Source organism: Eschrichtius robustus, chromosome 14 (genome assembly GCF_028021215.1).
Source record: "Eschrichtius robustus isolate mEscRob2 chromosome 14, mEscRob2.pri, whole genome shotgun sequence".
Classification (NCBI taxonomy): Eukaryota; Metazoa; Chordata; class Mammalia; order Artiodactyla; family Eschrichtiidae; genus Eschrichtius; species Eschrichtius robustus.
Window position 1 is genome coordinate 6,615,050 of NC_090837.1, and position 14,534 is coordinate 6,629,583.

General features: G+C 45.2%; 1 protein-coding gene across 5 annotated transcripts in view; it reads right to left on the reverse strand.

Moving 5' to 3' along the window:
* Positions 1-14,534, reverse strand: part of DNAH10 (dynein axonemal heavy chain 10) — a 146,180-nt gene that overhangs the window by 38,979 nt on the left and 92,667 nt on the right. For all 5 annotated transcript variants that reach the window (XM_068562400.1, XM_068562398.1, XM_068562397.1 and 2 more), the window contains 9 exons: positions 14,035-14,154; positions 12,826-12,971; positions 10,435-10,587; positions 9,180-9,440; positions 7,539-7,711; positions 6,383-6,476; positions 5,886-6,053; positions 5,161-5,349; positions 168-339 (listed from right to left, as the gene is read on the reverse strand). In XM_068562400.1, coding sequence (XP_068418501.1) covers positions 168-339; positions 5,161-5,349; positions 5,886-6,053; positions 6,383-6,476; positions 7,539-7,711; positions 9,180-9,440; positions 10,435-10,587; positions 12,826-12,971; positions 14,035-14,154 — 1,476 coding nt within the window. The remainder of the gene's footprint in view (positions 1-167; positions 340-5,160; positions 5,350-5,885; positions 6,054-6,382; positions 6,477-7,538; positions 7,712-9,179; positions 9,441-10,434; positions 10,588-12,825; positions 12,972-14,034; positions 14,155-14,534) is intronic.

Below are 14,534 nucleotides of genomic sequence, written 5' to 3' on the forward strand. Positions count from 1 at the left end.
ACACTGTACCCTTGGCCTGTGCTGCGCCTACCCACCTGTGAGAGCCTGAATGACGCCTCCTCTGCAGGTAGGAAGTGCTTTAAAAAGGTAACGCTTATCGGACGGCCTCCACTGAAAGCTGAGCAGCGGAGACCAGCAAACCCCATGCAAGACCAGCGTCCCGGTACCTGAGGTGAGAATGTTGTTGATGAGCTCCAGGAAACCCTCCTCGGCCACGTGCGCATCCGTGAACAGGAAGATCATCATCTTGTTCTCAATGCCAAGTTTCAGGTAAAGGTTCTTCAGATCTTCCCGGAAATTGCTCTCAGAGTAGCCGCGGCTCAGAAGGATCTCAAACACCTGCCGACACGGAGCACAGCATTCCCGTGAGACCACCGGCCCTAGGGAGGGTCTCCCGGTAAGTGCAGAGGGAGAGGACGGCTCCAGGCAGCACAGCTTGGGCTGAGCCGCCGTCACAGAGGGACCAGCGACAGCAAATCTGGATGACCTGGGCCATTTTCACGAAATATGGCTGAGTGAGAAACGCAGGACACAGAAAACTGACATCCCTTTTTGTCAGACAAACCACAGTGGACGTTCTGTGCGGGCGCACACGTGTGCGGGGTGAGAGCTTATGCAGGGAACAAGGCCCGTCCAGACGGATTATGAATATGGATGCAAAAAGAAGGGTGGGGGTAATGCAAAGGACACCCTCAGTCATTAAAATGAGTCATTTGATGGGAATTCCCTGGCGGCCCAGTGGTTAGGACCTGGCTCTTCCACTGCCATGGCCCGGGTTCCATCCCTGGTCGGGGAACTAAGATCCCGCAAGCCACATGGGGCGGCCAAAAAAACAAAAGAGCCATTTGAGTTACTGGGAGGGAGGGAAGGTATAGGGTGAACCAAGCAGCAGAGGAAATGGGTGTGGGTACAGTCACTGTGTGAGATAAATTGTGGGAAGATGTGTAAAAAAAACCGAATAAGAAGCAATTTAAAAGATCTTAAATTCAAAAATCCTATTACACACAAAATAGATAAAAATGGAAATAAGGACACAAATGTAAGCCAAGTCTTTCCTGTTCAAGCATTTCCTCCGGCTCACACGTGTAGAAGTTTAACTGCAACCAACGGTTTAGAAAAAGCTCAGATTTATGGAAACAGAAAGATCCCTCATTTCCTCCCTCCCCTCTACCTCTAGTCTCTCTCTCACACACACACACATAGCCTCTTTCACACTCACAGGCACTCACACATGCTCACACGCAGCCATTCACACACTTTCACACCCACACATGTTCACACTCTCAAACACGCACTCAGTCGACACACTTCCATGTTCGTGGGCACACACACAGATGCTCACCCACTTTCACACTCAAAGTCCCTCACACACATTCACACACGGTTACACACACGTGGACACCACACACCCTCTCACACAGTCACAGGCACAAACTCAGGGCAACATGGAAGCCCTTCAGCCACATATAATCAGGTCTGCAGTTCTACCTGCCGCCTGCAAACCCAGTTCATCCTCCCCGAGCGTAGCTTTCACTCCGCCCCCTCAGCAGGTCCCGGCACCCCTGGCATGAACAGCTCTCTCTGGTCCCCCTACCCAACTGCCCCTCCACTTCCCAGGACACAGGGATGGCCCAACATATCCCACTCCTCCTCCTCTTCCCCCCGACATCCTCTCCGCCATTCTTCGAGCCCAAGATGCACAAGCACTACCTCAAAGGAAAATGCATCCATTTTTGTTTGTTTGTTTTGTTATTGGTTTTGTTTTTTTGGCCGTGCACCATGGCATGTGGGACTTTAGTTCCCCAACCAGGGATCGAACCTGTGCCACCTGCAGTGGAAGCACAGAGTCTTAACCACTGGACCACCAGGGAAGTCCCAAAAATGCATCAGTTTTACCTGGAATAATCAACAGAAAAGTCAACTTGCCCAGAGGGTAACATTATATCCTACAGAAAAATGTAGGAAACAATAGTAAAACAATTACATTTGAATAATGGATGATTTTGATTACATATTTTATCTAATTTTAAAGGTACATCAACCAAGTTAGTTTAGAAATACTTTCAACCAAAGGTTAATATTTGTGAAATACTGCAAGCTAGATTCATTGAATTAACCGTGACTGCTCTTCTATATAAAGAGTTCTCACAAATCAATAAGCATATAAAGAGGCAACTCACGAAAGGGAAAAGACAAATATCTAATGAGCGTGTAAAAAGATATTCAAACTGCACTATTAATTAAAGAAATAAATTCTCATTTGAACTATAATAGTTTTCACCTGTAACCCTGGCAGATATCAGAATGACAATACCTGGTGTTGGCAGAGTAGGGAGAAAAGGACATTGCTGGTAGCATAAATCAGTTTAATCCTTTGTTGCGGGACTGATTGGTTGTTAATGAAGACATTTATAAAAATAAACCAAATACAGTGAATAATAGAATGACACTGTACCCCCCACCCATCTTTAACATTTGCTAAAAACCCAAAAGTCATATTTGCTTCAAAACTATTTTTAACAAAGTTATGGATAAAATTAAAAATCCTTTGCTTCTCCTCTGGTCCTCCATCTCCAGGCTTTTTTTTTTTTTTTTTTTTTTTTTTTTTTTGCCGCACCACGAGGCTTGCGGGATCTTAGTTCCCTGACCAGGGATCAAACCCACGCCCCAGCAGTGAAAGCACTGAGTCCTAACCACTGGACCACCAGGGAATTCCCTAGGCCCTTTTTACTCCTGATTCAAGGAGGCAAACTCCACCATGAATTCAGGTCCAACCTTTCGAATGTGAAATCTGGTGCCATGGATCAAAAGTCTTTTAAAAACATATACCCTTAAACCCTCCAATTTCCCAATTTCAAAAGAAAATGTTTGCATGGAAAAAACAACAACAACAGTTGTGTTCTTTGCACGACTGATCGATGTGCAGAGAACAAGAATGTTCACCACTGCACTGTTTATAATAACAAAACAAGGAAAAGGCTAAATGTCCACCAACAGAGAGGCTTATGTGTGGCATATTTACACAAGGGAACATTGTGCAGTGTTTCAAAGGCAAATGCAAATATATAGCTATTGACTTTAAAAGATGTCAGTGATCTAGAGTTAAATGGAAAAAAACAGATTACAAAAGTTCCATATAGATGTTAATTATATAATATTGCAAAATTGTAATATTTCTGAATGTCCAACTAAAGAAGAATTTTTAATTAAAATATTGTACTACACATTCATCAGATTTGGATTCTGAAAGATGTCAAATGACAAGGGATGTTGACATGTTACGTGGAAAAGGTATATAGTACTTTTATACTCTGAAAAATATAATTTGAAAATAAAATTTTACAAGACCCTCTTAAGAAAAAGTTACATATAACATTAACCCATTGCTAGTAATAAGTTAATATATTTGTAGACTCATAGGAAAATTCTGGAAGGATGTGCACCAAAATGTTACTAGGAACCAAGAGTGGTAATCCTTAGGTGATGAGATTACAGATGGTCTTTATTTTCTTTAGATGTTCCTGCATTTTCCGAATAGCTGCAATGAGGACATATTACGTGTATACAGAGACCAGTGACCCCATAACAACAGTGATCACTCTGTGATGATGATAATGATGCTGAGTTCAATCTGATTCCAGAAAACATGAGAAGACGAATAAGACAGTCTGTGCAAAAGAACACCTTCTAATGCGAGTAGAAGGATTACAGAAACCCAGCAAGAGGTATCCCCTCCGAGAGGATGGATCAAAGGGATCCGGGGTAGGCATCAGGGGTAGCTGAGTGCCTGGTAATGACTGAGGCTGAATAACGACCTGTTCTGCCCAGGAAGAGCAGGCACGCCGGGGGGCAGCGGGGGGGAGGGGGGCGGTCAAGGCACCTGGGGCTAGTTTTCAGCAAAAACAGAGACACTGAGGATAATGCAAGACCCTAGTAATGAACAGGATCGGATACCAGAGAACTAAGGACCGTGTGGGAGGGTGAGTTGTGGAGACGACTCCTCTTTGAAATTGATTCTCATTGCACGGTGCACGTCTCCACAGTGATGGGCCAGGCGGGCAAGTTAACCTGTGGGCACTGCAGGACGATCTGTAAGAGCCTAAGGACGGTGGGAGAAACAGGACCCTTCATACAGTGCTGGGGGGATATAAAATGGTGAGGCCCCTTTGGAAAACAATCTGGCAGTTTCCCAAATGAGTCAACAGAGAATTGCCGTTATGACCCAGCAACTCTGCTCCTAGGTATCCACCCAAGAGAGATGAAAACATATGTCCACACAGAATCTTGAACATGAATGCCTAGAGCAGCGTAGTTCATAGTTGCCAAAAGGTGGAAATAACCCAGATGACTGTCAATAGATGAATGGATAAACGAAACGTGGTCTACCACACAGGGAACATGATTTAGCCACAAAACGGAATGAAGCACTGATACATGGATGAAGCTTGAAAACATTATGCTAAGCGCAAGAAGCTGTCACAAAAGACCACATGCTCTGATTCTATTTGTATGAAAATCCAGAACAGGAAAGTCGAGAGAGACAGAAAGTAGATTAGTGGTTTCTTAGGGCTGGGGTGGTTGGAAGGACAGGAAGATAGAGGGCAACAGCTAAAGGGCTTGGGATTTCTTCTTGGGATGATGAAAATGTTCTAAAATTGAACGTGGTAATGGTTTCACAACCTTTTGAGCATATTTTTATAAAACTATTGAATTGTACACCTTAAGTGGATGAATTGTATGGTCTGTGAAATGTATCTCAATAAAACTTTTTTTTTTTTAAAGATTCTAAGAATGTCCCAGAACCGTGCATGCTGGTTGTGCTGATACATTGCCGACCCTCAACACTGGGTCCATGGCGGTTTAGGGCAACCCCTCCTCTACACGAGCACAGGTCACAGGTCACAGGATTTGCTCGTATTTGACTTTCGAACTTGATTTGACATATTCTTCATTCCAAACACAATACAATAGTTAGATGCTTCGAATATTCAGTTAAAATAATATCAACCTCCCCCCCCCCCCAACAAAAACACTTTATACTCTATGAAAACATCGTGTTGTGATCTGTTATAGATAGCTCAAATATTTGCAGGAGCTACTAACTGTGGAAATTGGCATACCAAACCCATTCCTGGGCGGTGGGAGGGGAGCTCGGCTCACCTCATAGCCAGCTGTGAAGGCGGCCAGCCTGGCCAGAGACTGCTTCCCGGAGCCCCCGACCCCGACCAGCAGGGCGTGGCCTCGGTCCAGCCGAATGACGCGGTGCACACGGGTCAGGTGCTCCAAAGCATCGTCAAAGAGAACCAAGCTCATTTTGGTGTTCCTTTCGTTATACTCTTCAAGAATTTCCTGAATTTTAGAAAAAAAAATTTTTTCTTTAAGAGTCACTGGCTTCTAAGAGACAGACTCTCTCTTTTTGTGCCAGAGTGATTAAGAACAGAGGAGAGATTTTTCTGAATGTCTATAATTGTTGAAATTATTCAATCATTCAGGTTTAAGAGACTAGCTTTTACGATCAAGATTTCGATCTGCTGGTCTGTGACTGGCCAGCAGCAAGCCAATGCTAGTTACAAGGTTCGACTCGTGAATTAAGATGAAGATGAATGTTAGGGGGTCAGATGAGTGGTTCCCAAAGCTGGCTGTGCATCGGAACCCTGGCACCCTTCGTGGGCTTGATGAAGGGAAACGCACAAAGATGGGCCCCAGGGGTCTGTGTGTTGAACAAATTCATCAGACCATTCCCGTGCACCACTGGACATGGACACCACGGGATCAGACACAAGCCCACATTCTGAACCTAGAGACACAGGCACGGGTGTTCTTCCTGCTCCACCTCCTGGGCGCCCATGCAACGCGCTCCCGGGAGAGGTGAGCCCTGTCCGCACCTGGAACAAAGCCTTGGCTGCCTCATAGTCCTGAATGTCTTCATAAATGCGCGTTTCCTCTTCGTGCAGAGCTGTCCGGAAGTCTCCAAACAGGATGGGGTCCCTCATCACCACCTCCACGTCATCGTTAAAATGTACCGTGACCAAGCTGCCTATGTGCTCTTCGACCTGACAATACAAGACCACTTCAGGAAGCCAAACTCAACACCATAGACGTGCTAAGACTTGTCAGAAAAAGAGTGTATGCTAGGATTATCTGAAGTAATTTGCATTCGATTTTTTTCCCCATTGGCTGCAAGGTACTTCATAATCCACCCTCCTTTACCTGTTGACTTTCATTGTTAGTCTCTATTTTTCTGCAGTGTCCCATACAAAAAATACATTGAAAAAAAATACATTGGGTTTTTTTTTATTTGTACTTTTTCTTTTCACCCAGAGAAGAACTTTGTGGTTGGTTTTTTTTTTTGCATTTGCTGGTACACAGTCAATGTACTGACCAGTTGCTTGTCTGTTTCACTGATTAACCGGTCGTGGAAGACTCTCAGACACTCGTTCCTCCAGACTCTCACCATCTGGGTCACCGTCTGGAACCTACAGGATGGAAGGGGCAAAACCAGCCACAAAGTTATCTAGAGAAGAGCAGGCTGAATGCTACTACTTTCAGATGGGTACACAGGGTGCAGAAAAGGACAACACTCCCATAGGCTTTTTTCCCCCCTGGTTTCACATTAATTGAAATTTAATGCAAGCTAACAATTTAAGTGTAAAGACCATAAGGTTGTCATTCATAACTTATCCTACTGCAGGGAAGAAAAAGAACATTGTCTATAAGTGACGTAAGTGACCTGAGAACCTGACAGGACTCCTACTTGCTGGAATTTATGAATTTAAAATCAGCAACAGAGCCACTGGCAGCTCCTTTTTCTAAGAACCAACTCCATCTGACCTCAGTTCTGGGTCTTTTTCTGGTTTCTGGCAAAGAGCTCTCACTCCACCCTAAATACCTAGAGCTGCTCTCTCCGGAACTGCCATTCTGAAACCTTCAAGGGCACCCAAGAGGCAGTGTGGGTACGGGGAAAGTTCCTAATTCGTTTTTCAGTATTTTGTGGATTCATAACACGAATCCACGAAATTGGAGCATCCCTGCAAATCTACACAGATGAAAGTTTACATTAATGTAAATACACAAATACGTCTAGCTTTCATGAGTCAACTTCTAGACCCAGACTAAAATCCCTTCTGTCCTCCGTGCTTAACTTCTCCCAAAGACACATATATTGATAACAGAACCAGTTGGCAACTGGCAACAATTCAGTTGTATGAAGGAAAGGCTCCACGCGGGCAAATTTCACCTTTAGAACTGAGAACAAATGGTTGTCACAGCAGTCCTACCGCGGGGTTGCACACACCTGTGCACACGGCCACACATCTGCCTCTCTTGGCTCCACCTGCCTTCAACTCAAGGGCTCAAGAGGCATCAGGTCTTAAGCAAGCATTTGACTCTGTTCTTCGTTTGACGTAAACAAAAAGACACTGGGTAATTAATTGATACATGGATTCACACCACATTCCTTGATAGCTCCTCTGTCTTAAAAGAATAAGAAAACCCATCGTACTGATGGGACACATTTTAGTGAGAGAAAACAAACTCACCGTTCTGGGTTAGTGAGGACAAGACCGTTAAAAATCCGCGAGAGATCTCGAAGGTTAAAGATGTAGTGGAACTTGGATGGGGTGGGCAGTAGATCCTGAACAATGTTTTTGTAAAGTGCCAACGTGCAGGATGTCAGCTTGTCACTTACAGCCACAATGCTCTCATGAAACACCTACAGAATGAAAAGACCCCCCCCCCCCGCAACAAGTATCTATCAATGAATGAATGGATAAGCAAAATGTGGTCCATCCATACCATGGAATATGATTGGGCCATAAAAAAGAATGAAGCACTGACACCTGCTACACTGATGGATGAACCCTGAAAACATGAAAGAAACCAAACACAGAAGACCACATATTGTATGATTCCATTAATGGGAAATTTCCAGAATAGGAAAATCCATAGAGACAGAACGCAGATCAGTGGTTGCTGGGGGCTGAAGGATAGGATGGAATAACTGCTTTTGGGGTGATAAAAATATTCTGGAACTAGACAGTGGTGATAGTTGTACAACATTGTGAATGTACTAAATGCCACTGAACTGTATACTTTAAAATGGTTTTAATAGCTAATCTTATGTTGCATGAATTTTACCATAATTTTTTGAGAGGAGGTAAGAAAACAATTAAAGAACCAGAGAAACTAATCATCTGATCTGCTTTTGTTTCCCTAGATTTTCACATTAACTGACAAGTCAATGTGATATGAAACCAAAGCCCCAAACCAGCCCTCAGTCTGAGGTTGATTTGACTAGCACAGACCTCACTGTTTTGGAAGCGAATGGCTTAACGTAGGGCATGAACACGCCGGGTGACCACTGATCCCACATCTTTACGTTTCCTGCCTGGCCCTTCAAGACTTTAAGTGTGCAAGCCTGCTTTAGAAGGCAAATGCCAGGATCAGAAGGTCACTATTTAAATGAAAGGGTTCCATTCATGGGGGTCACGTAAATCACAACGATAACAGGAATAACTAGTATCTAGTGAGTATCGGACATGTGCTGGGCACTGTGCCACACACTTTACATGCATTTTCTCCTTCCATTCTCCCAAAACCTAAGTGAGGTGGGTACCAGAATTATCTCCCTGTTCCAGAGGAGGATGGGAAATACGAGCTCTCAAGGGACTTGCCCAAGGAGCAGAATGGGGACGGACTCCAGAGCCCAAGTCCTCTAGTTGGTTCACTGCTGTCACTCTAGGTGGCCTATGTAACTCAGGGCCACATCACAACTTCCATGGGCGCCAGGCACTTATGCCTTCATGGGTCCCTTCCTCCATAAAAATACATTATTTATATATATCTTATTATATATATTATATTCTTTATATTATTATATATATTACATGTTATTTATAGAAATAAAACTATATTTATACATTATTTTATTTAACTATAATTAAATATATTATCTTACATACATATTATGACTGCCTTGGTATAAAGATGAATATAATCCAGGCTGAATTATATTGATTCCTTTCTTCTGGTTTGGAAAGAAATGAAAACATGTTCACAGTCTCCTAGAAGCACCGTGGGCTGCAGGCATTGTGTTTGCTGTGCCAGATGCGCACATTGCTACCACGTTTCTACCCAACACATGGCCCTCCGGTTTAGACTTCTAATTAAAATCAAATTACCGAGGTATGGCCTTTGAGGATGGAGGAATAAATTAAGTGCAAAGACTCCTCTGAAGGAAACGGAATGTTGAAGACACTGAATAGCGAAATAAATCTCGGGTCGACTTCGTTGCGGCCTCCCCCCGCTTTCCCCATCGCAGCAATAAAGCCAAAGTCTCGGATGCTTTTACAGTTCAGCTCCTTCCCCCGGTCGTACAGGTAGCCTTTTTCCAACAGCAGTTTCAGCAGGGCAATCGGCTGCTGTGTGCCATATTCGTCCACCTTGATTTTTTTTTTACAGAAAAGGAAGAACAGTGGTATCATAAAGCAGAACTCAGCAACGCCTTTGCTGACCATCTAAACTAAATCTCATCTCTCCTCTCACTCTCTCGGAGCACTCTGGTTTGAGTTTCACTGGGCTTCTCAAAGTTTGCAGTTCTATATATTCATTTGTAATTTTTAAAAAAAATCTGTGTCCCTGTCTAGACTGTAAGCTCCCTGAGGGCAGGAACTATATACGTTTTGCTCGTCACTTCACAGCACCAGTCCCATAGGAGGTGCTCAATAAATATATCATTTGGATGGATGGATGGAAAAACAAGTGTGTGGATGGCTGGCTGGATGCAAAGATAGATAGATGCATAGATGGATGGGTGCATGCATGGATGCACAGATGCATGGATGGATGGATGGATGGATAGATGTGTGGATGGATGCATGGATGGATGCATGGATGGATCCTGGCTTTGCAAACAGTCCATCTGGAAGATAGATTTTTCAGAGAAAAAATGGTTCTGCAGAAAAGATATAAATCTAAATCCCAGTGCTAAGAAAACTTTGCACCTGTCAGGCTCTGGCCCCAGAAACACATCCATTGTGCAGGCGAAAGTTCCCTTTCCTTGGTAAATCCAGAGGAATCCTGAGGAAGTGCCTGCCCTCATGCTTCCCATGTAAATGGGGCTGAGAGCAGCATTCCTACCTGAAGTACAACTCATTTGGAAATCTCTCGCTCAAACACATGCTGAATGTAGTTCAGAGGCTGCCTTGCTACCTACTTCCTTCCTTTGAGAAACTACGGAACACAATCTAAGGAAAGGGTCTCTCTGGTTAAGAAGACACTTCCTGTCACATTGTCCCTTCAGCTGGCTCCTCGTAACCTGGGCCCTGCAGACATTGTGCAGAATAAAGACAGGCGTTCTCACACTCACCCACTCCACGCACACACACGGCCACAAACACAGCACACTGCCCCGCCCCCGCCGTTAACCCCACCAACCTTTGGCATGTTCATGTCATCCATGAACACCAGGAGGCGTTTCCCCATGGGTGGGCCGTACGTGTCTTTGGTTCGTTTTTCCACGTTGGCTTCTAAATTTCTTTGGATATCCATGGACGTGGTGCGGGAGGAGAAACTGACCATTAACACAATCTGAAACAGAAGGAGATTATTCCAAAAGGTGGCCTTTTTTTTTCATGGTGCCTGCAGGGAATGTTTGATCGTAAGCTAGCATCTATTTTGCAAATTCGTTGGTATCTGAACTAACTTTTTTATAACCCAATGTGAGTCTGAACTTCATTCTATTTTTTAGCGCTAAAGCAAGAATTCCTCTTTCCTTTTGGCAGGTTGTATGAAGCAATAACTGGTTGCCAGGTGTGACAATGCGGACTGGGTGGAGGGCTTGGCTCCGCACAGTTCTAACCAGGTGACCTCAGAGCCATCATTTAACCTTTCAGAGCCTCATTTTTCTCATCTGAAAGATGATTTTAACGACATCTTCTTGGACTACTTCATAGAGTGACTTTATCGTGTGAGATGAAATACACCAAGGTGTTTTCAAAATGACAAAGCAATATTCAAACATAAGTTACTATCATGCCTGCTACATCTTAATAAATAAGTCAAAGACAGCATGAACAATCACTGGTTAGTCCTTGGAAGTAACCACGGAGAGAAAGGTGAGGGAGGTCCCCCGATCCCTGTGCGGGGCGCACATCCTCACGCACTCGTACTTGGGGCTTCTCCCCTGCCCCTTCTTAGAGCGATGGGTGAGAGTTCACTGATCAGTGGCTCCGACACTTAATTACGCATCAGAACCACCTGGAGGGCAGCCTGATGGGGCCCCATCCTCAGAGTTTCCGATTCAGTAGGTCCCAGTGGTTTAAGCAAGTTTTCAGGTGATGCTTATGCCGTGGGTCCAGGGACCGCACTTTCGGAACCGCTGCCTTAGATAACACCCTTCTACAAGGTGTCCACAAGCGCAGGTGCACCTGAGCTGAACATCTGAAGGTGAGTGTGCTTCTCTTTGTCATGAACGTATCCAGATATGTCTTGTTGGGCCGATAAGCACCGGCTGCTGAGTCCCGGTGGGGAGGGTCACGGCGGGGGTGGGGGGCTTCTGAACGCGGGTTCCCTTTGCTCCATTAACTGGTAGGTCCTTCTGGCTGTAAACATCCTTCGTGTGCCCTCCACAATGGCATCCTCAGAGCTAAATAAACCATGCTTGCACGTGCTGGTATGTGAGTGACCTTGACCATCCATTCGTGGGCAGTGCATCCCAGTCCCGCCCACATCCCTTACGTGCCCATCGCAAAGCCAGGCTGACCACTCCCCGGCCCAGAGGGCCACGAGGCTTCCCGGAGCCTCTTTGCTACTGCAGGCACCAGCCTAAGGGAGAGTCAGAGGAAAGCAGTGGGGAACTGCCTCCCCTCTGAGGTTCCAGAAGCCCAGAACAGGAATTGGGAGCTTAAATGACGGGCAACATTAACAAGGAACTGAGTCAGTGTGTGGCCTGGGGACAAATATATGACAGCTGGAGATCCTGAAAATCACAGGTAGCTTCTTGGAGGAGATAAGAGTCTTTACATGGTTATTAAACATAAACTAGAACTTGTTTAAAGCCAAGAGAGTTGCAATGGTGAGCAGGTGGGCCATGCAGGAGCACTGTGAGTACACGGAAAGGAGAAATGCCACCCTCCTTCATAACATCTCGGTGCACCTGGCACATTCTGCACGATAGGGTTTCATGTACTCATTTTCGCGTTTGTCTCCCCTCCTAACAAGATCGGGCCTTAACAGCCTTGTTCACTGTCGTTTGCCCTGGGGCACCCAGACCCTCCCACATTTTGACACGTGGCTGGAGGAAGGAGGGGAGAAACCACAAAATGGTGATGAGGAATGTGAGTGCCAGCCTCCAGATGACTCCCAAGCACCCTCACCTCCAGGCACCCACACCGTGTAGCCCCCTCCCACGCTGTATCAGGGTGGGCCATGGTGGTTTCTGTGTGACCCACAGAATGTGGCAGAAGCGATGGTGTGTGGTTTCCTGGGTCATATGAAGCATTGCAGCATCTGCTTTGCTATGCTGTACATTCATTCTGGGGGGAGCCAGCTACCATGTCAAGAGGACACCAGCAGCCCTTGGAGAGGCCCACATGGTGGGGAACTGAGGTCGACCATTTCGGAAGAGGGTCCTCCAGCCACAGTCAAGCCTTCAGATGACCACAGCCCTGGTGGGGCTTGCAATCTCATGAGAGAGCCTGGGCTAGAACCACCCAGCTAACCCACTCCCAGATTCCTGACCTGCAGAAGCTGTTTGTTGTATGAGCTGCTTTGTGTTGGGGTAACTTGTTACGCGGCAATAGATAACAGATACAAATAATGACTTACATTAGTCTCTTCGTTCAGGTTTTTAAGAAAGTTCTGGGTAGTGGCTGTCTTGGAGGTGCCAGATTCACCAACCAAAAGAACAGGTTGCCTAATCTTAACCATTTGTTCCAGCGTCCAGGTAGTACGGGTTGTATCCACCGTATGAACTAAAGAATAGATGAAGAACAGAAGCATCACAGAAATGCCAACAAGGTGTGCACTGGGCAACCTGGAGTTTCACAGGATCCCATAAATCCCATAAAAAGCATCAGCAAAAACCCAAGAGGTGACCTTGAAAACGTATATATGGGTGAAATCATCTTAGGAGAACCTCAGCACCCCAACCATTATTTTTAATAGCTTTATGGAGGTATAACCCACATACCATAAAATTCACTCCAATTTTAAGTGTATAATTTGATGAGTTTCATGCATTTCTACAGCTGTGTCATCATCACCATATCCAGGTGTAGAACACCCAAACTGTTTTAATATCCAATTCTGATTTATACTCAGGATATTAAAAACTCAGCTTCTCCACTGCATATGTCACTCACTTATCACTTATCAGGATTTGGTTTCCTGACCAACAACTTCCTCTGAAGAGAGCATAAAGCCTCAAAGTCAGGTCTGGCTTACTCCGGCATTGGCAATTTTTAATCCTGATTGGTTCCTGAGAAAATACGTACACCCCACTCTAAAAGAACTCTATACAAACCAAAATCAGATATTCGTTTTGTGAAATGCTTCAACCTCTATGTTATCCAAATAGCCAGAGGTGTGCACGTAAAATACGACTCAATACACAACGCCCACGGTACGCGACTTCTCAAGGCAGCATCTCTTACAAAACACTGCCTTGTTCATTCCTCTTTCACTCCTTCCTTCGTCCCTCCCCACGCCCAGCCAGCTCTGTGGGGCAGAAGGGAGCCTGTGCAAAGCGACGGGAAGCAGACCAGCACCCTACCTCTTGCCCCGACCTGTCAGGATCCGCCTGCCCAGGGAAAGAGTTGAGAGGCACAGACATCTGAAGATGCCCACAGCCAGCAGCACATAAAAGGAATCCAAAGTGCCGCCCTCTTGGAAAAGCCCATGGCTCACGTTCCTCAGTTTCTCCCAACCAGCACTCCGGGTGGGACTCAGAGTACCACAGGGACCTCAGGATCTTTTTCCCTTCCTCACAGAATGAGAACCATACACGCTTAAACCGAGGGTTTGGTTCTCACTTACCCAGGATGTCAATAAATTTCCTCTCACGGGAATGAACATACTCTGGAACTAATTTATTCCATGGTATCCATTTCTTCTGTGTGGGATCAAAATGAAAGTCAAACAAGGTTGGAAGGTGACCTGTAACAAACAGTGGTCTGTTTCACTTCGATCGTGGACATGGAAATACAGAATCAGCTTTGGCACACGCTTGAAATGAACTAATGCTATTTGCTCCCTGGACAGAAACTTAATTGAATAGATAGATAAGGATGGATGGATAGATGGATGGATGGATGGATGGATGGATGGATGGATGGATGGATGGGTAGATAGAGATATGGGTAGATAGAGATAGATAAAAATGGATGGATGGATAAAGATAGATAGATAGATAGATTTAAATATAACTGGGCTAGGGAACCCAGGAAAAGGCTCAGAAGGGAGGGGATTGGAAGTCAGAGCTGTGGACATGGTGAAAAGTCTCATGAAGAGTGAAAAGAGGGCCTAGGACCAAATCC